The 27250-nt window shown below is 45.5% G+C and overlaps 1 protein-coding gene across 4 annotated transcripts in view; it reads right to left on the reverse strand.

Moving 5' to 3' along the window:
- The window catches only part of LOC142574355 (uncharacterized), a 135625-nt gene that overhangs the window by 57591 nt on the left and 50784 nt on the right, over positions 1 to 27250 (reverse strand). For all 4 annotated transcript variants that reach the window (XR_012826509.1, XM_075683461.1, XM_075683460.1 and 1 more), the window contains one exon: positions 10424 to 10480. Coding sequence is in view for 3 of the 4 variants with exons in the window: in XM_075683461.1 (XP_075539576.1) it covers positions 10424 to 10480 (57 nt within the window). In the remaining variant the exon portion in view is untranslated. The remainder of the gene's footprint in view (positions 1 to 10423; positions 10481 to 27250) is intronic.

Genomic DNA, 27250 nt, shown 5'->3' on the forward strand with positions numbered 1-27250 from the left:
GCAGTTGTACTGAGTTGCGTCGAACGTATTGAAGGCCTACCCGCAAAGCAATTATTACTTGCATCAGCACAGAACAGCGACTAATAATTTCAGCGCTTAAGTTTGACTACAGTGAGTCTCATCTACACAGTACAACCATAAGCTCATTGACGCTTTTGGAACCGCTCTTACTCCGGCAAAAATATTTGAACATAATTCTTTTCTCATCCCGACACCAGAGCTTCGCAGAAACTCATTGATGAGCGTCGCGCGTAATCCGCGATGAACGTTGATTGGGAACCTGTACGGAAGACGGGGGCACACCCGAACCTCACATTAAATCTTTCTCTTTCCAAGGGACCGTTTATTTTGTCAGAGTACGCATGGCCATCATTGTATTGTTTATTCCATTGAAATGATATTATTATCTCCTTTGATTATTGACTCTATAGGCAGCGATATCCCGAATGAACTATTGCTAAATATTTTCTCAACACACATACGTTTCAAGTTCAAGATCTACAGAAAGTGGTTGCATACCATGGCTTTCACGAGCCAGTTTACAAATGTACTAGGCAATTATCGTCAACGCATGACATCCTACTATTCATAAGCTTACGTTCTATTCGGGTGTTTTTACTGGCAGCTTAAAACGGCTATAATGGTGGTGCCATCGTTGTATCGAGCATTGTGCCGACACCCTGCCTCTCGACCAGTACAGCCTACGGACTGCCGCCAGAAAAGGCCTTCGTTGGGCTTGAACACTTCTAGTTTATGGAATTTCATTTCGACTGCATGCTGAGTTCTCCCATCGGTTCCACCAGGAAACAAACCTGAACACTCCACTTTACCTAAATGCTACACAATCGGTGGCGCCGTGCCCAAAGTTAACGCAAAACCCATTCCTTCCAAAATTTTTAAGCAGCCATTCACGCTTTCCGTAGAACCGAATCAGTTCGTAAGTCACTCCAACCACCGTAGAACAGCTCGTACTTGGTGGCGACACGACTTTCGTCACCAAGTATGATTGTGCGATAAAACCTACATTAGAACGAAACCACGTAGTGTAGTTCTTTGACAGAGGCTTGTACTGATACGGCAGGATGATGTTCTGTGGTGGCACCGATGCACCGACGACCAAGCGCGGCAAGATGACGTGATTGGATAGAAAGCTTAAGCGAGAGCATAGCCGAAAGAACAAGTTTCATAAATATTACTACACGTTCTAAATAAACGTGACCTCAGAAATATGATCTGTCGCAACATTGCTTGAATGATATTCGCATGACTATGAACATTATTCGTCACATGAGTGATGCAGTAAGTTTCTTATCACAATACAGGTACGTCAAAAACACATAATAACCTCAGAAAAGTGATTTTTTTAGTGAATACCTCGCATGCGGTTCCCGATGACACTTTCAAAACTTAGTCACATGGAAGGTAAGGGTTCAGGCACGCTTCTTGTGCTGTGCACGAGGCGTACTGGCTTCCATAAATTTTATTAATTCCGGGTTAAACTATTTAGTAAGTATTGCTTTTATATGACACTGAAATTGTCATTACGCATTTGAAATGCATGTGTTGTGCAAACTAAAAAAAATAGCTTGCGCAACGCCCGCACACACTACCATCAAAACGTCAGCTCGAAGAGCTTCTCGTCATTTCGATCGTGGTACCGCTACCCAGCTACATCAGCGAAGTGCAGCACCAAAATTATTCTCTTCCCGCGAGACTGAGAGCTTCACTCAAACGGCGATAATGCACCTGAGGGAAATTAAGATACGGAAATGTTAGGCCTGTCAGAAGGCAACAAAAAAGCTATTGGGCTTACTTTTCTGGCGGATCTATTCCATCGTGTAATAGGTATTCCTGTTGGCTAAGCAAACTCACTCTTCTTCGACAACACCTAATAGCTCATATTCTGTATGAATACCCATTACCAACCACAGGGAATAAGTAAAAAGGCAAAAAGCAGGGGCCCTATAACGTAAAACTATTCCAATATGTTTCTATTCCAATCTCCTGACGTCAAATTTGCGTAACCAACGACGCAAGCACCGGGCGGTCCCCGCAGGGTTGTCTGAACAGACCAATCAAACGCTTTCCTCGTTCATAGGAGGTCACTTTCGCTTGCTTGAAAAACGAATAACATTGCCTGCAATGAGCGACTTGTCGTATCTAATTGGCTGAGAAGAGGCGAGGAGAAGGCTCAAGTGGAGAGGAATTCGCTGGGGCAGAGCCAGTGCACTGAAAATCGATAACCGGATGAAGAGGGTGGTGCCGGCGTCTGCGATTGGTCGGCTTTCCCTTACTGAGCTTGTGGTGGCTGGTCGAAAATCGCGGCGTCATGCAACGGAAGCTTAGGAATGACGCTAAAACTGACCCTCAGCGATGAAGAGTTGGCAGAATGAGGTGGTAAACGTGCCGAAAGTGCTCGAAAACGTTACACGGCCACGCAAGAAGATTTATTATATGCAAAGACACCCATGCTCTCCGGCAGGTGCGAGTAGCCAGAGCCTGAGCGATCCGCGGCAGCGATCTTTTATTCCTTTTAACATTACAGCCTGCGGCTATTAAGAAGAAAATTCAGTTTTGTTCGGCATATTGATGCATCTTTAATCCGTACACCTCACTTTCACGCGGTGAGTTTTCGCAGTTTCGTGACGTCGTGTGACAGGCAGGTGAAGTGGGTGCAGCCCGAAAACTTTTGTCCAATAGCCGGGGGCTCATGGCGAAAAGGCGTCGAATCAGAAACAACTGTTTTTCTTTTTTCTGTCAAATCATGCATAATCAGTGTGTACACATCATATCAAATGGGGAAGTATCGCGGTTTTCGTGACGTCGCGTGACAGACAGGTGAAGTGGGGGTGGTCGAAAAAAGTTTTTGACCAATCGTGGAGGGCTGATAGCAGAATTGGAATAGAAAAGTTTGGAATAGTTTTACTTTATAGCGCCCCAGCTCAGTATGACAAAATTCGGAATATCGGACGCTGTAGCATTTTATTACTGCTTATGCGTAAAAGGGTTGCCGCAGTTTCACTGCTTGTGGCAGGAAGCTAATTCGGGTGTTACCCCCCAGCTGGTATGTAGCAAGGAGGCCACTGTGATCTTCGGCACACAGAGCGTTTCTGCGTTAGAATGTTTGAAAATGCAACGTGTTTTAGCACTTCAGTAAAAAGCACTTTTAGTTCACTTTCATAATTACTGTAACTCTAAGGAACGGCGTGCTACTGGCTTTCAAAAGCAACTACCGAAAAGAAGCCTTGGACTACAAGTTTACCTTTACCTGGTAGCTGAACAATATGCGCGCCTTATGTATCTCGATTAGTTTTCCGAGGAACGTTGTTATATGTGATTTATTATGGTTTTGTGTGCCACGAAAAACAAACAAAGGAAGAGAAAAAATCTACGACAAGTCTTTGTATTGTGGCAGGTAAAGAATAATCGAACTTCTTTGACGCCTACTTTAGTCCGAGTATGTGGCACTAGGTGAGTGCACTTTTCTATAAACATATTTGATGCCAAATTTCGTCACTGGGTATTCTGCCATCCTTCATAAAATTGCGGCAGAACCCATCTCACGATGAGTGTCGACAGTAAGGTGTTAGCATTCAATCAATACAGCAACATGACTTAGTGGCATCGTTGAAAGTAGTAATGTATGAGGCATGTACTACTGCAGGGCTCCTCCTTTGTACATCTCTAATAAAACGCTTCAAATTCTGCAAGTGGTCTCCCAAGTGCATGGCCCACCAGGGCGTGCGAACGCAGAGAAACGCCACATGCATAAACCCGGCTCTTTTTTCAGGCTGCTTTCTGGACACGCTGCGCCATCTAGTGGCACTGCCGAGAATTCCGCGGGAAGCCTCCGAGACGGCAACCGTGGCGCACCGGGCATGCGGACCCCTAGCTTGCCACACACTAAGTGGCACACACTCATTGACTCAAGTTGGCAAGAGGTTCGTTGAAGAGCGGCACATACCTAGTGTATTACAAACAGCCCATCCCTAACTATCTTTCTTTAACATTAGCCGAAATTGAATTGCGTGCTTCCCAATTATGAAGTACCTATGTGACCATTTATTTCTGTGCTATTTTATTTCATTATATTGTGTACATAATAACAATTTATTTAACGACACCTTAAACGTATCTTGTGTATTACTACCTCTTGTGTTCAACTTACTTTTATAACTTGTATTACTTGCCATTACTGAGTAGTATTGTTTATTTATGAAAATAGTTTACTTCTTTACCTGTTGTAATTATTGCCTACCACCATTGGTGTTTGACAAACTACCTCATTACTCCTTGGCACTCTTAAATTTAATGCTATGATTAATTGTGTAATTAGTGCCTTACCATCTTGCTCCCCTTCGTAAAATTTCTACCTTCTTTATAACCTGTTGATTTTTTCGTGACATCATTACAATGCATTACGATATTGTTCTGCCTACTATATTGTTTGCCTTTGTATGTCTATTATGTGTAATCCTAATATTGCGCTAATTATTAATGTTACGTTGCAAGATAACTATTTATGCCCTTCCTGTTATGATCCCTGATAGGATCGACAGTATAAATAAATAAATAAATAAATAAACAAACAAATAAATAAATATTCGTGGTTCATATTTCTAAACCAGTGGTGTGAAAGGCAGCACATACCCACTGTATTTGTGGCGCAGCCTGCTACTGCGTCTGCTTGTTGTCCTTCAGAAATACTCGTTACGTGGGTACAGTCCAGCTCATCATAGGATAAATTTAAACGACCTCTTTCGTTATTCTAGAGCCGCAGGTTATCAGTGGCACCCGCATAGTTACACATGCTGGCCACAAAGACATTCACTGAAGATGGGTACACACCTACTACAACATACACAATTACATATGTTGACACCAAAGAGGTTATGTGAATACCAGCACAAACCCAGTGTCGCATATGCCAGTCTGCAAGTCGGTGTCAAACACTCTTCGGACAGAGGTACCTCGCCCGTCCCAAATCTTAGAGTCACTTGTGTCCGTGAGAAAGATATTCGTTAAGGGGGTGGCACACATGTACACGGTGCCACATACTCAGTGACCAAAGCTTGTACGATGCTTCGTTTCGAACCTTTTTACCTCAGCATGGCAGGCGGATGCACTAGCCATTCGGCCATGGACTTCCCAGTAACCCAAGTATATAAAACGAATAAGTGTATAAAAAGATATATAGATATATATGTTGATACATATCCGCCAAAAGTGCGCGAAGCAGCTTAAGAATGCTAAGGTAGTAATAATCCTCATAATTCTAGAGCATTCATAGGGTACTTCACGCACTTTTCGGGTTCTAAGACTCTACCTATCTACTTATCTAGCTATGCCTCTAAGCATATTCGTGCAAACCAGGGCCTTGGAGGGACATATGTTGAATGAATTGTAGCGCGCTAGGCAGCTATTCTGAGGGAACGCGATTTGGAACCAATCATGTAACCAACGTAGACCACTGGGCATGTGGCACTGTACCTGTGTGCCGCTCTTCAACGTACTTCTGTGACATCCCCATGCGTAAATAAAGATGTGGAACGCGGTATGTACCACTATGCAGTGAGTCTTTTTCGAGCTGACTGAAGTACTGCTTAAGCGCCATTGGTTTGTGCTGCTCTTTAATGAACCCATTTCATAACAACTGGGGTAATAGGCACTTATCGCTTCTCTCCAATGAACGTCTTTGACGCCAAGGTTGGTAGCTAGATAACGGCCATTGCGAACGTGCCGCTCTTTAAAACAAAGCAGAAGCTTTTAATTTCTACAATGATCTGAGAAATCATACCCGCATTGAGCGGAGAATTCACAGCGACGTCGATAGACGACGCAGCGTGCGCAGTGGAAGGAGACGTGCAGTAGCAGCTGTGAAACGGGGGAGGAGCCCGGCTGCATTTCGGTCAGCTAAATGTACCGTTAGAAAAGCTTTGAAATTGCCCACAAGTGCGGCAGAATCGAAACCACTTCACACGGCTTCCTCAACGACAGCAGCGTGATGTGTTAGCAAAGCGCGCCACGAATGCACGGTATATGTCCCAATTTTGAATGAGCGTCTTTCACGCCATGGCTTTGTTGAGCTCCGTGATGAATGCACTGGGCGTGCGCAGCCCTCCAACGAACACCTCACCAACTTGGATTATAATGTACCACGGGATTTTTGTCCCGAGACGGAACAACTCTCAGTGTTCGTGATCACGGGCGCGCCACGCATATCGTCTTGGAGGTCGCGCGCGGACTTCTCGGGAGTGCCCCTAGATGGCGCACCGTGTGCAGAAAAGAGCTCGAGAGGTGCCCCACTGGCCAATGACGCGTTTCTCAGCGCATGAACTCTAAGGCCATGTATTTTGGACGCCACGCGGAGACTTCACGGCGGCGCCGCTAGATTGTGCAGTGTTCATAGGGAAGCCCGAGAAAGGAGTCGCGCTGCGGTACACAACACACATATAGGGCGTTTGGATGGTTACAATAAGTTGCGCTGCTATGCTTCAATGCTAAGCGCATTACCGTGAGCAGTTATCGTGAGCTCGGCTCTGCCGATTTCTTCCAAGAAAAGCTTGAGTTTATTGCAACTGTTTTTGAAAGATGTGAGGGGATAATATAGAAATGGTCGTGTACAACAAAGCTCACTATTATTAAATTGTTCGATTATAATAAAATGTTACAACCATTCCACTCTGTGAAAATGGCATGGAAGCGAAACCTGACGGTAGGCAAACACTCAAACATAAAGCAAAGTGCTTCGTTGCCATTCCAACTGGACAGAGTGGAATGGTTGTTATTTGTTCATTCAGCATCGCGGGAATGTTCTTCGTAGGTGGTCGTTTCGCGCCGGCGCCGATTACATTCTCGTTGCTGTTACCTCCGCCGCTCCTCGAACGCATGTTGTTCTTCGGGTGTACGAACTGTACTCGTCCGCCCCATCGATATCGCAGCTATGTTTAGCGCCGATACTTCTCCTGCTTATACTGCTTATATACTGCGATAACCTTGACATCACACTATTTCTCACGGCAAGCGTTCTCATCTTTTCCGCATTTGAACATCTGCGCCATCACACTGCACCCGTACGTGAACGCACACAAAGCAAACAATAAAAAATGATTGTCTATCGGATAGCTAGAACTCGCTCAGTCCGCTTGTGTTGCCTGATGTCGAAAAAGGTACGGAAGGTTAGTCACATACAGCTTTCGTTGTAAAAAAATAGCAACCTTTGAAACAACAGTGGGAAACTATAGTATTTAGGCGTCTATATGGCGGAAGGCTGCTAACTAAACGCAAGGGATATAAGGAAATGGGGTAGTGTTCCAGTTAAAGAAAAGAACGTAATGATCGGTTAACGCGGGTCCATGTTATGGTACCAGCCAATGTGACTTCGCATGCGTGGGGTGAGGACGCTAGTGATATGGTTATCATCTCCAAAAAAGGAAACAAAATGACTTCCTGATAGTTCCTCTTCATTGGAAATTCTCAACGTAATTTGAAGTACCATTGCGCACAAGGGGCTGAGCATAGGTCGGTTATGTTCATTGCACAATCCTCACGCCATCGTGCTTGCCGAAAGTGATCTTCAAAATGGTTTTTTCAATAACAAATATGTGCTTTTGCACTTCCGTGTAGACAGACCACAAAGGAATTATAGGGATGTAGGTGTTGTACTCCTTCTCAGAACAGGCCTCAATGTTGGGTGTATTTCTGAGTAGTTCAGGGACCGCCGGGTGAAGTGTGCAGAAGTGTTGAAAGAACTAAAACACTTGCGTTTTCGATTACATCGCAGAACACTAAGCTCATAATATGCGGCGATTTCAATTTGGCAGGCACTGATTGGAGTATTTCCACAACTGGCGATAATGATTCTCTCAACAATGAGCAACTTAGTTATATTGCGCTTTGTATCGTCCTAAGAAAAATAAGTAATAAATAGAAATGGTGTTTTGATCTATCTAAAACCTATGCGTGATTTTTTCTTTAGCGCAAGGTAACATTCCGGAAACCATTGTGTGCGATCTGATTGGTGGCTTATCTAATCACGGAGCAGTCTTTGCTCAGTTTCCTTGTTTAAAGTCGCAGAAAAAAATTTGAGGCTTCACACTTCCATGTCTTCTCAAGAGCTGATGATGTCTCTGTAATGGATAAATTAGAATCTTCTTGCGAGAATTACTTTTTCTGCGTTGGGGCCTGTAATATTGAATCTCTGTTTTCAAAGTAGAGGAATACAGTCCATGCTTGTACATAACTCTTTGTACAACTTTGAGCTAAAAATCAAACTTGTCCCACCCTTGGATCATGCAGAATATGTTTCACCTAAATTGATGAGTTAAATGCTTGAAAAAAACGGTCAAAATAACAAAAGAATGTGTAAACGGATTACAAGTGTATCTCAGGAATCCAAAACTATGGTGGGAGAGGAAAAATGCATGTATTATAATGTACGGTTTAGCAGAGTGATGGCAGAGTCTGCAGTAAACTTATGGAGATTTATAAATCCCGCGCTGATACTGATACCTTGGGTCTAAACGACGTTTCAGTTCCTGATACTAGAGCTATTACCAATGCATTTGCAAATAATTATGCAGTACTTAAAACCGATAAAGACTACTTACCTCTTCATGTTAGTTTTACAGATCCGCTTCGTATAGAAAACATGGAAGTATGGGCATCTGGGTAACTAATGTGCTGCTAGGTGTGTGCAACAAGAGACGACCGTGTCCCGTTGAAACACCTGATGTGTTTTAATGTGATAGGCGGAATAATGTGCGAAATCTCTCCTAATAATTATAAACGAGTCCCTTTGTGGTGGTCTTTTGCAATGTGATTGAAGTGTGTCGACAGTAATGGTTCCACTAAAACTAAGTGACAAAAATAAAATATCTACATATATCTTTGATCTGGACAGGTGACAATGCACTAGAACGCATAAAATACAGCTGTGTCACTGAATTCTTGGGTACTAACTCATCTCGTTTTGTCAAAACCCTAGTCAAGTCGACACTATGTTCACAGAATCTTTCAAAGTGTTTGGTAAGCTGTCGCACTCCAAACTACTTCTCAAACTATCACGTATAAAAAAATATGATCTTTAATTGGGTCTAGTCATACGTGACGCATAGACATCAATATGTCATTTTAACAAAGTCTCTTCAGGTCTATTTACAGTTGTCTCACGCATAACCCAAGCTTCCTTGTTCGGTGCTTTGTGATTCTAGCTACACATAAATAGCTAATGTTAAAATTACACTACACCTAGACGCGTCTGTAGTATTATTTTAATAACTGAACATACAATGAGCTTTACCTAAACAGACAACTTCATGAACTATTTCAGAGGTGCAAAACATGTCAAATATCGGAAAATTTTAGCAAAAGTGTTCTGTTGTCTGCAACAGAGAGAGCGTGAGTCAAATTATTCGACTACGCAAATAATGGAAACATATCTCGCGTCGAGCACTACAAATACCTTCTTCACATTTGCAATAAGCAGCCCTGGAATGATCACATACCCAAAATCACGAATCAATCTATATATAAACTACATTACTTGAAACCTTCTCTTCGAAACTTTTTATTGGAAACAAAGCTTAGAATACAGAGGACTCTTATCGCACCGATTATTCACTACGCTAATATTATTCAGGGCCCCTTTACAAACCTGAATAAGAATAATTTGGTAAGAGTTTAAAATAAAGCACTTATATACAAGTTTAATTGATAAGGCAGGCTGTCTCCTTCAGGAAGTGGTGGCAAAAGCTGCTCTAATGCACTCCTAGAAGTGGAATAAAATAGCACAGTAGCTCTTTATGTTTAAATTTAATAATAAAGACTTGAAGAGTAGCACATTCAATTATGTGATTTGCCAACAGGTCATGCTACTACAGGTTGACATAGTCTTTCATCCGTTCCACTTCATCCGAAAAATTATGCGTTTAAGTATTCTTTCCATCACCGATTTATAATGATGTATTAGACATAGATTAACGTCCAGTTCATACAGAAGACATAGAAAAGTTCCAAACATACATTTGCGGCTAAATTGATTAGGTTGATAATGTTTTTCTTTTGGATGCTTCCTTTTTTTTTCTTCCTGCTTTCTGTTTGAGGGACTTGCTCTGTATGAAGTGATATTTCGTATCCCACGCTACAACAAATCTTGCTTGAGTGAGAAGTGTCAAATAAATGAATGTCTAATTAAATAAAAACATAGATATAAAAAAATAAAAAAACGAACTAACTATTGTATAGGTTGTTAAGAACATTAATGTCACCCATTATTTCTAAAGAGGGATGCACTGCCAACTTTCTTTCATTCGGCCCCAATCACAATTCTGCAGTAATTATGGATATCATTCTGAAGCCATTTTCGAAAGAATGAATTTTTTAGAGATGCTAACACGAGAATATCAACATCCAGAGGACTCACCGTACAGCGGCGACGCCATAAAAGCACAGAAGACAAGGCACAGTAGCTTCAGCACCACTTAATAAAGAAAAAGAAAGAACGCGCATTGAGTCTGGTAGTTGGAACCTCACAATGCATATGTCATGGTATTGAGACACATCACAATAAAACTACACCGCCTTTGTGACTTTTTTATATGTGACCTAGCGTAGTACATTACGCAGTCATCTTTTGAAAGCGATTATTGTTTAGAACCATGACACCTACGCTTGAAAAATGACCCGAAGATTACATAGCTCCCTAATGCGAAATTTGAGTGGAGCTTTATACGTGTTTCATTTAGCGATATATCCCCTGGCGCGGATAATCTGTCTCGTGCGGCACTTTGCAAATGTAGCGAAGCGCTGCGCGACTGCCTTGCTAATTACCAGTTCACGAGAGCCAGCGCGTGGGTGACGCAAGGGTGCGATGCGCAACAGCAACCGCCACCGACCGAACCCCCAGACGACGCGTTTAAGCTCCTAGGGCTCGTTAAGGTGCCTGAATCAAAGTGAAAGGTAGCAACATTCCTCCTCGCTCGCCCTCTAATCCACCCGGCCGTCTCGTAGCTCGCTGTTTCTCCCATAGCTCGCCCTCGCAGTATGGTCGTGCTCTCGGAAGCCGCCCGTCCAGTTGCACGAGATGAGACATTAAAATTGTTGAGTGTTCGCGCATGAATTTTTACTGTATTTAAGGCTTGATTATTGTGTTGCTTGCTTGGAACTGGCAGAACACTGGCAGAAACAGGTGTTTTTCGTGCTTTTCCAGCGCGTAACTGCGCGCTTGTTCTGTGGGTTCGGGTTGGCTGCCTGTTTCCAGTTAGAAGAAGTCTTTTGAGGCTAGTTTATTGGACAAATTCTGTTTAGTGTCGAGTACTAGCACAAAAAGCAGAATTATTTCTCTGGTCAATAATGTATACGTAGTGCACACGATCTCTGGATAAATGCCAGAGCTTTGCTTGAGTGTTATGTCGTTTTTGCTCGGCGTGAAAGAACTGCGATGAAGGTTCCACCGGTACACGCCAAAGACGATGCGCTCGGGTGTGTGCAGCACTGTGTAGCTGCCGATTCAACAAGTCAAAAGCGTTTGTGGTGCTTCAAGTGCGTACATGTGTGGTGCACGCAATCGAATGCCGTGTGTCCCGCTTGTGCAGCTTCATAATTTCATCAACTTAGTACCATGGTGATGAAACGCAAGGCGCGTGACATATTCGCCTGAAGAACGCGAACGTCATATAGAATTATGCGCGATCAACGCGGAGCATCGAGCTATTCTCGTCGTTTCGTCATGACGCTGGGATCTCTTTAGGCAGTGAAACTGGTTCTTTCGCTCTCAAGTGCAGACATCACAGTGGAACCTCTACGTTATTTGTGAAGAAACCGTATGCAGGGCCAAAAGTTACACATAGAAATGGTTTCCATCAATGAGCAGTTTCTCTCTTTTCTTTACGCAGTTCCAAGTCAGTATGAGCCAACAAACTCGTGCACTACTTCATTCTGCGGAGAAAGCCTATTCAAATTAGGCATAATCATTTGCATTTGTAGTGAACAGCTTGTTCCCCCAAAATACATTTGTAGCGTCTAACAAAACTATGGAATGACAAAGCTACGCACTCTCAGTACTACTACAATAACACGTGCTACGTTTCTAGTACGGTAAATGACAGAACACAGCCTACGCGCTCCATAGCTTTGTACACCTGTTGACGATAGCGCGATCAGGAAAGCAAATCTGAACGAGCACCGAGAATAGCACCCGGACAAAAGCTCACCCATTTCTGAGCTCTGTACACCATGATCAAAGAAAAAAGGTGTACTCCAGGTGTACCTCCAGTACTCTTAAAATCAATTCCTAACATGTAACAAAGCAAAAACCGAGTTCTTCAATCACGCGTTTAGTCACGAAACTCAGCCAAAACATCCGAAATTCCTTGCGAAAGCCTGGCCGCGGAAACTCGACGGCCAACTGTAGTGGCGGTGAGCGCGCCGAGACGCGGAAAAGAGGAAAAAATATAATAATGGGCGCGAGAAATACCACGTGACCGCGCTCAACCAATTGGGAGACGCAGACTTTCCCTTCCGCCTTCTCGCGGCAGCGGCGGCGGCGGCAAGATAAAAGCATGTCGCTACCTCTTAGTTTTATTCAAGGACCTTAGGGCCCATGCTACTCGGGCGCGAACTCCTAGCCACCGCCGCAGCAATAATATTTTCTTCTCACGCTTTCCCCAAACCCTACTCCGCTTTCCGCCTCATCGTTCAGCTTTAACCTCATCTCCGCTGTCCTCCTGAAATAGTTCAGTCCCTGCTGCTCTCCGCGTTGGCTTTCATCTTTCGCGATGTTTGTTCACTCGGTTACACCGCCTCCCACACTCGCCGCAGGAATGGGTGCCTAAAAGTGACGCTCAAAAACGAAGTGGATATTTCCTTCTTTTGATCTAGAAGTACGATGTAGTTGAGAGATGCTGACAAGATGTGTACTTAAGGCTCATAACATGGAGCAAATATTTATTTTGTAATGTTCCCCAACCTACGCGGGTGCAAGATCTATCCCGGTTTTTTTTAAGAATTCTACTTTGAACATTCTTAGTAGGAGTGACGGTGACAGGTACCTCAATATTAGGCAAACGCACACTTGTTTCGCTTCAGGTGCTGTAATCGTTTCAAGAATTTTTGTCGCTACTGCTGTATATTCCCCTTTGAATATAAACTATTTTATTGCTTTCTTTCCTTTCCTCTTTCGCTACATTCCGAAGGCATCTCTTTATATTTCCTAATGCACTTCACCTATTGGCTCGTGCCATGTCGCGCACTACAGTGATCATCTTCTTAAGTATTGCTAGTGCTTGCGTTCAAATGACTGAAAGCTTATTTGCACAACTGCTTAAAACAGCTGTAGTGAACGTGGTTACCATGAAGCTAGTAAGATGATAGGGGCAAATCAATAAATAAATGAATAAATGAAGGAATAAATTATGACAAACGTTCTTTTTTTTCAATATAACATACACATTCCTATGACATTCAGATACATGTTGCCAGAATGCTGGCTTGACTAGTCCTAGTGGCCAAGACAATTCAAAATGGCAACCTGGTGGCACGAAAAAGAACAGATACTCGACATTACAGCAACTACGCAAAAAAGAGCCATTCATCTTAAAAAGCGATTACAAAAAAGGAAAAAAAGAAACAATATTGCCTAACAACGAGCGCAGAGATCATGTGCAGCAGTTATCAGCAGACACTTTCAAAACGTTTGGCCAAGATAAGGGGTGGCTTGCGCGAACATTTATTAATAAAACCAACAGCAATTAATTTACAATGTTATTAAACGTTCTCTAGATCACCGCCACTCTGCAACTAGTCAACAGTTTATTAAAATGTTGTCTGGAAATCTGATTTTTCAAGGCAGTGCTAAAGGCCACCCAATACAGAATATTGGGGAATTCATGTGACAAGCTTCATGGAACGGACCAGCGTTATCGTCCTCTCCAATTAGGGAACACAATCTTTTCACTACAAGAATAGTGCAACTAGACTAATCGCACGGTAATTATCGACGTCAATGCGATCAACAACGCAGCAAAGTGGTGACACAATACCACCACAGAAATGCGCCATATTTAGTCGACGCGTGTATGCAGCCGGGCTCCGATCTCGCGCTTAGCTTTGAGCATGCTAGGTCACTGAGTGGCAACGCCGAGCAGTGCACGCATGGCGCTTATGTGAATATAGAGGCACAAAAGCTTGCGCGCATATTGACACGTTAACTTGCTATTCTTTTTCTCGGGGACTGCATTTGGCCCGTTAACAACCAAAAGTTATCGCTCAGCGCAACATGTGCATGCATGATTCGAACTTATGCGAATGTTATCGTTGATTCAGTCTCTTATTTTTGTTCTCGCCGAACGTTATGTAAACAGATCGTACGCGCGACGCGAATTGTGTAGTATTTTCCAGACGGCACGCCGGCACCAGGGATTACGCTGGAACGTTCGACGAGTGATCTCTAAAATCCGACGCGCTTGACTTTTGGATTGGATTTCCTATGATCGCCGACTGTGCTCGCTGCTATGATTGTGCTTTGTAACTTGTTGTATGGCCACATGTTCGCCCAATAGAGAGCTAGTTTCTTGATTCGCAGTTTTTCATGCTGAACTTTTAACGTCACTACAACGTGACTATACTTATGACGTGGCTTTGATTGCAACCAAGCCCCAGACCAGTCTGAAATTCTTCGTGTCATTGACAAGCGGCACATATTTAGTCTCACATAGTCCGTGACTCAAGTTAGCACCGACGAGGTTCAATGAAAGGCAAATGGCGCTTATTCAGTGCCATATACCGATAGACCAAACCTCGACAGGCTGAAGCGCTTTAATTAGTAGAGCTTGCATGCGTTCACAGAGTCCTTTGCATTCTAAAATGATTAATTGCTCTGAAATTTAGGAGAGTGAACACAAATAAAGGGTTAGAGACGAAGTCCAGAGAACGCCTGCACCCTCAATCCCGAAGATCCGACAAATTCATGTACGTGTCATCATACCATGGAGGCTTAATATTCGCCGCACTAGATTCCTCGTGTAATTATAATAGGAAGCTATACCGCACACATATTTCCGCTCGTTCAGCGTTTATTTCCATACAGATCATGCGCGCAACCATGGTGCCATCTCTTCGTAGACATCGTCGCTGCAAAGGCACTCTTGCGCATCGCTGCAATTTTCACGCTTTCACCATACCCCCTCCTCCACTTTGCGCCTCATGGTTCCGCTGCACCTTTCTCTTCCGCTTTCCTCCACGCGCTCTATTCGCTATCCCCGTCTTTCACTTTACGCTATGCTCCACGTTCTTTTTCACCCTCTGCTGTTCTCGTTCACTCGGTTACGAGGGAGAACGCCAACGCTCGTTGGAGGAACAGGCGCCTAAGAGCTGCGCTCTAAGAACGTTTAAAAGTTCGCATTTAAAAAGCACCCCTGATGTTTTAACAGAGGTGACAAGTTCATTGGCAGAAGAGCCTAGCCCTACTTGACTTGGCAGAGACGCCATTTAGTTTTTTAGAAGAAACAGGAGTGCTTTGGCTCTTTCGGTGTTCATTCGCAGGACAGTTTCTCAAGTCCATAAATGTGTTTCCTTGAGGACTAGATTTGCGGCATCCACAACGTTATCTGCTCTGTCAGAGAAAAACATGACCGTAATGTCACCGGGATACGTTATCAATTTAGCATCAGGCCCATGGTTCATGAAAAGATTGATAAATATATTGAATTAATTAATTCAATTCCATTAATCCGAATGATTTTAGATTATTTGTTTCGAATGCAAACATAGTGCTCTTTGTGCTTAACATATGCACTTTTACTATTTCATGTTATGTAATAATGCGGTAATAAGGATTTAAAAATGATGTCTAATGGAATCAAAGGCCTTGATAAAATCAATCTGAAGATCGTCTACGCGTAAGCGGGCCTGAAAGTTGTTCAGACTGATTAAATCTCGATTTATGAAGGCAAGTTGCATATATATGTTTACGAAAGGCATAAGAAGATTTCGCTATTCGATAGAAGACATCCTCTCCTCTACATATTTAAATGAGCCGTTCGAGAACTCTCCTGGAGAGCTAAATTGCACTACAGAGACAAATGCCCATAACCTTCGGTGGTTCCTATTCTGCACCTTAAAACTGCCATGAAGGAAGCTAACAGTGGCTTTCGCAATCGCAGATCCAGACCTGTTTCAAGCAGCTCTCGCCTGTATGGCTTTATGGTGTATGGCGTAGGCTGTACCACTCAGCTGATAGAACTATTTCATGAGCTCGCAGATACTGCTGAAAAAAGAATGCGTACAGATGCAGTATTTCTCTATTATCGCACAGCCTGTGACTCCGTATCACATGACCTGTTAATACATAAAATGAGCACTCTTAATTTGGATTGCGAAAGTCATGAAGGTTATTGAAGGTTATCTGAACTACTAAATACAACGCGTAGTTATAGGAGGCAAGAATTCTAGTTTTGTCCAAGTCACTTCTGGAGTGCCGCAAGGCTCGGTGCTGTGGCCGCTGCTGTTTTTAATTTACATCAATGACATCGCTTCAAACATTTTCTCACAAATTAGACTGTTCGCAGATGACTGCGTTGTTTACAGATCCATTCGCAATCAACATGATATAGACGTACTCCAGCAGGACCTCAACAGCATAGCCTCCTGGTGTCAAAACTGGGAACTTAGCCTTAATACTGATAAATGTTACCAGGTAACATTCACTAAATCTAAAATCACTAATGAACCTACTTACAAGCTGGGAGATTCCATACACGGGAAGGTTAACTAAAGTAACTACTTAGGTGTTCCTCTATCTGCTGATCTATCCTGTTCCAGGCATATAGACATGGCCGTCAGGAAAGCCGGGAAAATGCTTAGCCTTCTTATACGAACCCTTAGAACTGCCCCTCAGATTCTTAAAATCATACCATATAAGTCGCTCGTAAGGCCGCAATTAGAATATGCCACCGCCTTGTGGGATCTTTACAAGCGGTACCTGATTGATAAGTTAGAAGGCACACAAAACCGCGCTGCCAGGTTGATATCAAGGCAGCACTCGAGACAAGCAAGCATAACAGCAATGAAGAAACGCATCGTACTAGAACTGCTAGAGATAAGACGCCAGAAGCACCGACTGAGCCTTCTGCACGCAATATACACTGACACGACAGGCATTGACAACCTGAAATATCTTAAAGCACCCAACTATATCTCAAACAGAAGAGACCACAGTGTCAAAATACGGGAAATTTCCGGCAAACACAAACTATATGATGTTTTCTTTTTTTCCCCGCAGTATTTCTGAATGGAATAAGTAGTCAGTTGAAGTTGTGAGTGCTCCTCGGGACGCATTTTTAAGACTAATGAATGATTTGTAATTGCAATCTTCTTCCAAACCAATCACTACAGGCTGAATGAACTTTCTTTTTCTTGTACGGTTATTCATGTACCTTTTCATGCACTTTTTTTTCATCTTGATTCAGTGCTCCTTCGTCATCCCTCCCTTTTGTGTGATTATATTCTCGTGCCAGTCACTTCATGTTGTACTCACTCCCCTGCTTTAATGCTTCGGCGCTGCAGAGTGTACTGTAAATAATAAAAAAATCTCTTCTAAAGGGCTATGGCACAACGATTCGGCTTTGTAAAGTGGAACATACAACCATGGCATGGGTGACTTTAGCGTCTGTGAGAGTGAGTGCCTATAACATGTCCACCGACCGCTTCAAGCTCGCAAATGCCCTTTTTTACTTCACGGACGTGGTTAACATATTATTTAGAAATCATGGATTCAATAAAGGAAGTTTTCACGAACTTTTTGAAAATAGATCTTTTGTTGAACCACTTTCCAATTTTGCGTGAAGGTGCGTTCGCGTGGCAGTCGCCTCCTCTCAATATTTAACATTAGAACATTTTTTTTCAGCCCACAGCGGTAACAGCGCTCAACTAGTAGGAAGCGGTGAGTACAAAACAACGCATAAGTTGTCGCGCTATATAAAGTGAGAGGGGGAACTGGCTTCACGGTGATGCAGAGAGTAATGGCTTAATCACAGTATACTGTTGAAGGAGGAGGAAAACTAGCGTAATATCTTGCCCGCTGTGCCTAAAACGCCAAACGTTGGGGTTCTGGATGCAATTATGCAACCAGTTCCCGCGATATCCTTCCATTTGCCAGTGACCTTGCCTGATGATTTCTTGATAGAGCGGACAAGATAAACGGCATTTTGGAAAATATTGATGGACATGCAGGTTATGTGACTGTCTTCACGAATGTGCAGACAACTAGCCTATATAGTTTAGTTTTTCGAAAAATACAACGAAATGCTCATGCAACGCGCCTCAGCAAATTGCGCTGATCAGAATATAGAGTTCCTTTTCGCCTTGGACTTTAGCCTTCGATGTTATTGAACTTTCCACAGTACTACGACAAATGATGCAGTGCAATAATGGCGCACGCCCGAGCCGGGGACATTCCTTCATGTTTCACTTCGTCGTGTCAAATAAATACAACTTTTCCCAGTACCTACCGCGTGCTACTCCATAGCATTGATCTATACTACATCGCTGACTTCTGCTTCACCGCGGACTTATACTGCCTTTGTCGGCCGACCACCCATTCGGTCTTTTTCTGTCACTTGTCGCACCACTACCACAACCCACATGTCGCGGCCACATTCGCCATCCTATTCCCTTCCCATACTCGACCATTCGAACGTATGTCTTGACAGCGAGGGGAAAGCTTAATAACCGCCATTTATATACACATGTTATTTCACGTTACCTGAACCAAGAATAAATGCACTGCAGCTGGCTCAAAATTAACAACGTATGGTTTGCCATCATGTGGCACTCCTGAAATATTTTTATTATGGTAGCAATTATTAGACACCCCACGCCCATTTCTGCAATCGCCGTCGGCGTCACAGTTCAAGTGCAACAACATCGTGGCCGCGTGCCGTATGCTGTGTGTGCGAGGGAAGGTACGCAAAGGTGAGCCAACGACGCTGGCTTGATCTCGCGCGCGAATGAGGATAGCGGGGAAGTAGAGCGCTGTCCTCCTCCATCGCGTGCAAGGGAGGTGAGAGAGAGGTGTACAGGAGAGAGGTGTATGGGAGGTGAGAGAGAGAGAGTTGTCCACCCTGGCGGCTGCGCATGGCGCTGCCGCGCTGGCCCTATCTTGAAAACGATCTGCAATGGGAGCAGGGTGCGCCGAGTGCTGATAGCTTCGTGTGTGCTGAGTTCTCAACGCTTTGTTCCCGCTCAAGCGAGAGGCAGCACGAAGGTCAATTGGATAGCAGCTGCTGTTGCGCTTCCTCAATCCAGCGTTTTGACAGCGAATGCGCGCGGTCATCGAGTGAGATATGTTTAGGTTTATATGCGCGCGCCTTACATCATACTTGTTAATTTAGTTAGTAAGCGAACGTTTACACGTTTTCACGGCCGATAAAGCTACTATACTTACCCAGTATAGCTGCCTTCTAATCTGCTATCGCAATCGATTTTTCGCCTCTCTGGAGAAACTGCGACATGTTGTATTCCGCCTAATGAGTTTTTACCTACGACCAATCACTCCAGACTTCTGCCATTCACTTTAAGGCTATGGGGGTTTTGTTCCATTCTAGAGGCGGTTCAGAAACGACCGATCCACTTTCTGGGGGCCAACCTGCATGCTGTGTGGTGAGTGTCTTCAGCGTTTTAAGTAAGCAGGAGAGACATAACAAAGCGCCGCGTGACTGCCATCATGCGGTATCTTATGGCCGCTCTCTCAACCGTGCTTCGAGCGAATGAACAGTGAGTGCGGATTGTGTTGAAGTGGGCGGCTGCGGCTCTAGGCATTTGCTTCACAGCACATAAGGAGCTACCACGACGGCACGCGGAAAACACGGGTCGCCATCTTTGATAAGGCCAAAGAGAACAGTGAGCCGGCAGAACGAGTGGTGGACTACAGCGACAGTGAGTTGCTGGCCATAGATGCAAGGGCGCAATTTGTCCACAGCGAAAATGACTACAAGAGACCTATGCTCTGGTACGTGTATAATCGTTCACCTTTACTCAAGCAGCGGTTGGCGTAGGCAACGACATGTCCCAGACTTCCGTGATACTGCACTAAGGAAGCACCGAGACCATTGCCACTGGCGTGAGTGTGTACCTAGGTTGGAGCCGACGCCTGAAAAAGGTAAAGGATGGGTTCTGAAGTAAGCACAAGCTTCAGCTGCAAAAATGAAGCAGGGAATTCATTTGTCCAGTGGAAAGCGACGTCTTTGTTAGGCAGGCAAGACAGGCGGTTAGCCAGGTCAGGAAATTTCAAAAGAAAAGGTTACGGAGACCTCTTCGCGAATGCGTTGGCTTGAAGCTGCTGACAGCAGCGACATTATGCGGGTAGGGTTGAACACCATTCTTGTGCACCCGACTGTCCCAAGGTCGCCAAAAAGTTTTGCGAATACGACGTAAGCACAGCGCTCCCAAGGCACATGAGGACCACGTCAAGGCGATAGTTGTGCTTGTCAAAGGTATGGTCAAAAATCACAATATTGTCACGTTTATTTGTCAGGCGACTTCTGAAAGAGGCCGTTAAAGACGAGTCGTCGACGGGGCAGCGCAGCATCAACAAAGCACCATGGCGTGAGCTCGTGAGCCAGCCCGTGTTCTTCTTGTGGGAGCAAGTGACCCAAGCGCGCAGAGCAAGCGGGTGGCGCAAGCGCGTGGCATTACCCCTCCTTCCAGAAGAGCATCGGCTCAATGCTAAACAAATTGTTGAGAGGCAGAAAGACTTGTCCCAGGACAAATGCAATGGTCCAAACACCATGACTATTATGTTGTGCGATATGGTTTTAACCGCACGATGTGCACAATCTCGGGCAGCGGTTGTCGGTGGCGTGCTGGCTGGGTGCAATCCGGGATAACTTCATAGTTGAGGTCACACTCTCGCAGAAGCACTTTGTAAGGGCCGAAGCACCGACTAAGGAGTTTTTCCAGAAGGCCTTTATGGCGGACGGGGTTCCAAAGTAACACATGGTCACGACGGTTGGTAGTCAACTTGTGTGCGGCGAGGTTGTAGTGTCGCACGTCAATACACTGCTGTTTCCTGAAGTTCACGCGGGCGAGTTGGCGTGCTTTCTCGGCACGCGCCTGCACAAAACTCTTGGTGTCTTCATCAAAACTGTCGTAATTGTCACATGGTAACATGGCTTGTGACATCATCTGAATTTCACGATCGTAAAGAAGAGAAATCGGCGTGAAGCGTGTTGTCTCTTCCGTAGCGGTAGTGTACGCAAACGTGAGCTACGGAAGTACCTCGTCCCACGTCTTACGCTGAACCTCTATATACATCGGCAGCATGTCGGGCATCGTTTTGTTAAGCCTTTCTGTCAAATAATTTGCTTGCGGATGATAGGCAGTCGCCTTTCGTTGTGTGGTGTAACTCAACTGAAAAACTTCTTCAAGCAGTGTTGCCGTAAACACCGCCCTCGATCTGTGTTGACACAGGTTCGGTCGCCATGAGGTAGTACAATGTTCTGTACTAAAAACTGTGCAACCGCAGAAGCTGTAGCTTTAAGAAGAGCCTTTGTTTCAGCATAGCGGGTTAAATAGCATGTGACGATGATCATTCACTTGTTTCCCGAAGTAGAGAACGCAAACGGGCCCAGGAGGTACATGCCCGCTTGATCGAAGGCCCTACGAGGTGGCGCGATAAGATTAAACAATCCCGAAGGTTTTACATTGGGTGACTTTCCGTCCTGGCATTCACAGCAGGCGTGGCCGTATCTTTTAACACATTTGGCGAGTTTCGGCCAGTAGTAGGATTTCCGTTGCCTAGCAAGGGTTCGAGTGAAACCCAAGTTGCCGGACGCCGGCTCGTCGTGGCATGCTAACAGGATTTCATCAGGAAGCTCTGCTGGTACGACCAAAAGATAGGTTTTGTTGCTGGGAGCAGCATTATTCGTGTATAACATTCCCTGTCTCAAGCAAAGCGATGAAAATCCGCGACCAATTTGTCGGGGCAGACGTACGTTTCGCCCTTCTGGGTGTGCAATGATTGGTCGCAATTCACAATCTGCTCGCTGCTGTGTAGATAGCTGTGCCTCACTCATGGCGCCGAGAAAGCGCGGCCATCTTAGGTGTGTTGACCGGCAGGTTCAACACGCGCACGCGTCAATGTGTTGGCAACTTCGTGTGTGCCGCCCGACTTGTACACGATGTTGATGTCCTAATTCTGCAGGCGCAAGTTCCACCGTGCCAGTTGTCCAGAAGGTTCTATTAGGTTTGCCAGCCAGCACAAGGAGTGATGATGCCTCACGACCCTAAATGGGTGGCCACAGAGATAAGGACGGAATTTTGGAAGTGCCCATACGACGGCAAGACAATCTTTGTCTGTGGTAGTGTAATTGGACTAAGGTCGCGATAGGTTGCGACTGGCGTAAGCTATTACCCTTCCGCCGTTCTGCTGTTGCTGGACGAGCACCGCACCGAGACTGACCTTACTGGGGTCGGTTTGAATTTCCGTTCCGGCTTCCTCGTCGAAATGCCCAAGAACAGGGGGCGTGCCAGGTGGTGTCGAAGCTCAGTGAAAGCCGCTTCCTGTTCAGAGCTCCAGTTGAACGGCGTGTCGTCTTTAGTGAGACGAGTAAGTGATTCGGCAATTTTAGAAAAATTGCGTTAAAGCGCCGGTAGTATGCGCACTGTCCTCCTAAACGTCGAACGAGTTTCTTGTCGGTAGGAGTCTGGAAAGCTGCTACAGCAGTTTTCTCAGGGTCGGGACGGACGTCTTCCGCGGTCCCGCCATGTCCAAGGAACTTCACATTTTCATAACCAAAGAAACATTTCTGAGGTGTTAAGGTGAGGTTGGCCGATCGGTACTCACCTACGGGGCAGAAACCTGGAGGCTTACGAAAAGGGTTCTACTTAAATTGAGGACGACCCAACGAGCTATGGAAAGAAGAATGATGGGTGTAACGTTAAGGGATAAGAAAAGAGCAGATTGGGTGAGGGAACAAACGCGAGTTAATGACATCGTAGTTGAAATCAAGTAAAATAAATGGGCATGAGCAGGACATATAATGAGGAGGGAAGATAACCGATGGTCATTAAGGGTTACGGACTGGATTCCAAGCGAAGGGAAGCGTAGCAGGGGGCGGCAGAAAGTTAGGTGGGCGGATGAGATAAAGAAGTTTGCAGGGAGGACATGGCCACAATTAGTACATGACCGGGGTTGTTGGCGAAGTATGGGAGAGTCCTTTGCCCTGCAGTGGGCGTAACCAGGCTGATGACGATGAAGGCCGATCGGATTGCTTCGAGCACTTGCCGCAGTCGCTTAAGATGTCCGGAGAAGCTGTCTGAAAATAAAACCGCATCATCCATGTGGACGAGACAGGGGCCCTATAACGTAAAACTATTCCCATATGTTTTTACTCCAATCTCCTGGCACTAAATTTGTGTAAACGCACACGCAAGCATCGCGCGGTGACGCGCAGGGTTGTCTGAGTAGACCGATAAAACGGTCTCCTCGTTTATAGGAGGTCAATTTTGTTTGCTTTAAAAACAAATAGCATTACCTACACTGAGTGGCTTGTCTTATCTAATTGGCTGACGAGAGGCGAGGAGCACGCTAAAGTGGAGAGGGATTCGATGGGTCCGAGCCAGTGCACTGAAAATTGATAACCGAACGAAGAGGGTGGTGCCGACGTCTGTGATTGGTCCGCTTTCCCGTACATAGCTTGCGATGGCTGATCGAAAATCGCGGCTGCATGCAATGAAAGGTTTAGAATGCCGCTAAAACGGATCCTCAGGAAAGAAGAGTTGGCAGAACGAGGTTGTAAACATTCCGAAAGTGCTCAGAAACGTTACACGGTCACACAAAAAGCTTTATTGTATGCAAATAAACCCATTCTATCCGGCTGGCGTGAGTAGCCAGTGCATGAGCCATCGGCGGAAGCCATCTTTTATTCCTTTCGAAACGGGGCACACTCTGCCCATTAAGAAGAAAACTCGGTTTTATTCTGCATATTAATGCATCTTTAACGCGTACACGTCACTTTGACGTGCGAGTTGTCGCGGTTTTAGGACGTCGCGTGACAGGCAAGGGAAGTGGGCGTCGCCCGAAAACTTTTCTCTAATAGCCGAGCGCTAATAGCGAAAAGGCGTCCAATCAGAACCAACCACTTTACTTTTGTTCTTTCCAGTCATGCATAATCAGTGTGTTCACTTCTTATCAGATGGGAAGCTATCGCAGTTTTCGTGACGTCACAGGACAGACAATGTGGGGGTGGTTCAAAAAGTTTTTGACCAATGGCGAAGGGCTGATTGCAGAATTGGAATAGAAAAGTTTGGAATAGCTTTACGTTATAACGCCCCAGGTTTTCCATTTTAGGTCGGCTAGCAAAGTGTCCATCATGCGTTGGATAGTTGCCGGAGAAGAGCACAACCCTACTGGAAGTACTCGGAACTCGTAGAGTCCATCCAGGGTGACAAAAACTGTTTTATGCTGGTCGCGTTCGTCTACATCAATCTGCCAGTACCCATCTTTCAAGTCAAGGGAGGAAAAATACTTCACTCGCCGTAGCCGGTGGAGAGAGTCATCTATGCATGGCAGCGGATAGACGTCCTTCCTTGTGACATTGTTCAGTTTTCTGTAATCAACACAGAACCCGCCGTGGTTGCTCAGTGGCTATGGTGTTGGGCTGCTGAGCACGAGGTCACGGGATCGAATCCCGGCCACGGCGGCCGCATTTCGATGGGGGCGAAATGCGAAAACACCCGTGTGCTTAGATTTAGGTGCACGTTAAAAAACCCCAGGTGGTCAAAATTTCCGGAGTCCTCCACTACGGCATGCCTCATAATCAGAAAGTGGTTTTGGCACGTAAAACCCCAAATATTATTATGTAATCAACACAGAAACAAGAGTGCCGTCCTTCTTCTTTACCAGGACAACCGGTGTGGAACGCGGACTGTTTGAAGGTTGGATGACGCCAACGTCAGTGATCTCCTTGACTTGTTGTTGAATTGTTTCTCGTTCTTTCTGCGAAACACAATACGGCTGCTTGTGAATAGGACGTGCAGCGTCGTAAGTAATTATACTGTGCTGCGTGACTGGAGTCAGACTGACTTTAGACGACCGAGCGAAACAGTCCTTGTATTCACACAACAGTCCTCGCATGCGTTCTTATTGTCCTCCGACAGTTCGTTTTTGATGTCGATATTTGTAACGCTTTCTTCATCGCTGCCGCTTTCCTCCCAAGCAAAGCACTCAATGACGTCCTCGAAGGCTTCAGCGTAAGCGATGGCAGTGCCACGGAAGAAGTGTCGGAACCCATCCGTGATGTTAGTGATCAAGACGTCAGCTTGGCCATCGCTAACGTCAACGATTCCTAATTCCGAGGGCATTAAGGACGCTAATTCCGAGGGCACGTAAAAGAGAGACGCTGCCCTCTGCGTGTACTTCGCCTTCGCATGTGCGCTCGGATGTTACCGGAATCACTACGCTAGCGCGAGGTGACATCGTGGTGTTGGGCTGCTGAGCACGAGGTCGCGGGATCGAATCCCGGCCACGGCGGCCGCATTTCGATGGGGGCGAAATGCGAAAACACCCGTGTGCTTAGATTTAGGTGCACGTTAAAGAACCCCAGGTGGTCAAAATTTCCGGAGTCCTCCACTACGGCGTGCCTCATAATCAGAAAGTGGTTTTGGCACGTAAAACCCCAAATATTATTAGTAGGTGACATTGTGATGCTGTCGTCGGAAATTTGAAGAGCGGCTGTGCGGTGACAGGCGTCTCGTGTCGTCGTTTTCTTTGTAGAGAACGAAATACAGCGTTGGTGGAAGACAATGATAGCGCCATACTTTCGAAGAAAGTCTATTCCAGGTATCAATTCACGGAATCACTCTCGGAGAACAAAGGAACTGATCGTAAATTTAGAAGTTTGAATTTGTACACGAGAAGTGCACAAACCAATTTGTTTGGCGACTGCTGTCCGTACGTGCGACTCTGTCCAAGACGTCGTAACTTTCTTTAAATATCTTGCCAGTTTTCCGCTGATAATCCGATAGTCAGCGCCAGTGTCTATTACAGTAGTAACATTTCGATTGTCGATCAGCACAGGTATGTTCATTGAAAGGTTGTTTCCAGCCTGAGACACCAGTGTCGTCAAATCTCCGTCGGTCTGAGGTCGCGTTGATTGGAGGCCTTGCGCACGTCGAGTGGCAGCGGCGTCATCTCGAAAGGTCGCTAAGGTTAGTTTTTCGGTCGAGCGCTCGGACATCTTCCTTGCGAAATCCGACTTGTATCTCTCGGATAGGATGGTCGTGGTGACGGCGATCGCGACTGGCGCCTTGATGACGGTGGCACGCGCTGTCGAGCGATAAAATCTTCAATCTTGAATGGCTGTTGTCTGAAACGGGGTGGGGGCGAATTAACAGAAAACCCCTGGAGTCCAAGGCTGCGGCTCGTCGAGCCTCTCCAAAATAAGGAACCACTTGCGCTGACTGAAGCATGACATACGGGCTGACGCAGGTAGCGGCGCTGGTGCAGGGATAGGTTGCCCGAATGCGTCGGCATAAGTCGCACGCTGGTATTCGCTGACGGTAGGAGGTTTCGCCGGAAACGAGACGGTGCCTCTTAAAACGTCAGCGTATGTTGTGCCGCATGATTCACTTGAAGTTGTGAACGAACGCCTGAAGTGGTGGAGCCGCTTGAAGTGGTGGAGCCGCCTGAAGTGGTGGAGCGGCCTGATGTGATGCTTTTTGCGTGATACGCCGTGCGCATGCTATACTTCGTCAAGCACGACGCTAGCTATTAGAATGGCTCAAGGCTGCTGCACCTGATGCAGTTGTCGCAGCTCGTCGCGGACTGGTGATCGAATAATCTCGCGACGCGACTTGACGTCAGTCGTCAGAAGTCCTAGTTCACTCGTAGCGAAGGATAGATTCCCTTGCCGATTGTACTGGTGCGAGCGCTGGTGGAGGGCCTTCTCCATGGTGATGGCTTCAGTCATAAATTCGGCAACTCTTTTTGGTGGGCTACGAACGAGCCCGCCATAAAGCTGTTTTTTCACGCCTCGCATCAATTGACGTAGATTCTTGTATTGATACATGAAAGGGTGAGCTCGCCTGAAGAGACGCATCCTGTTTTCCACGTACATAGCCACGCTCTCATTAGGTATATGAATGCTAGACTGGAAGGTCGATTCTGCTCATTCCCGACGATCGGAGCTGGCTTAGGTGTCCAAACAGCTGCGACAGAACTCACGCCATGAAGTCAGCACATCATCACGGTTTT

This window comes from Dermacentor variabilis, chromosome 3 (genome assembly GCF_050947875.1).
Source record: "Dermacentor variabilis isolate Ectoservices chromosome 3, ASM5094787v1, whole genome shotgun sequence".
NCBI lineage: Eukaryota > Metazoa > Arthropoda > Arachnida > Ixodida > Ixodidae > Dermacentor > Dermacentor variabilis.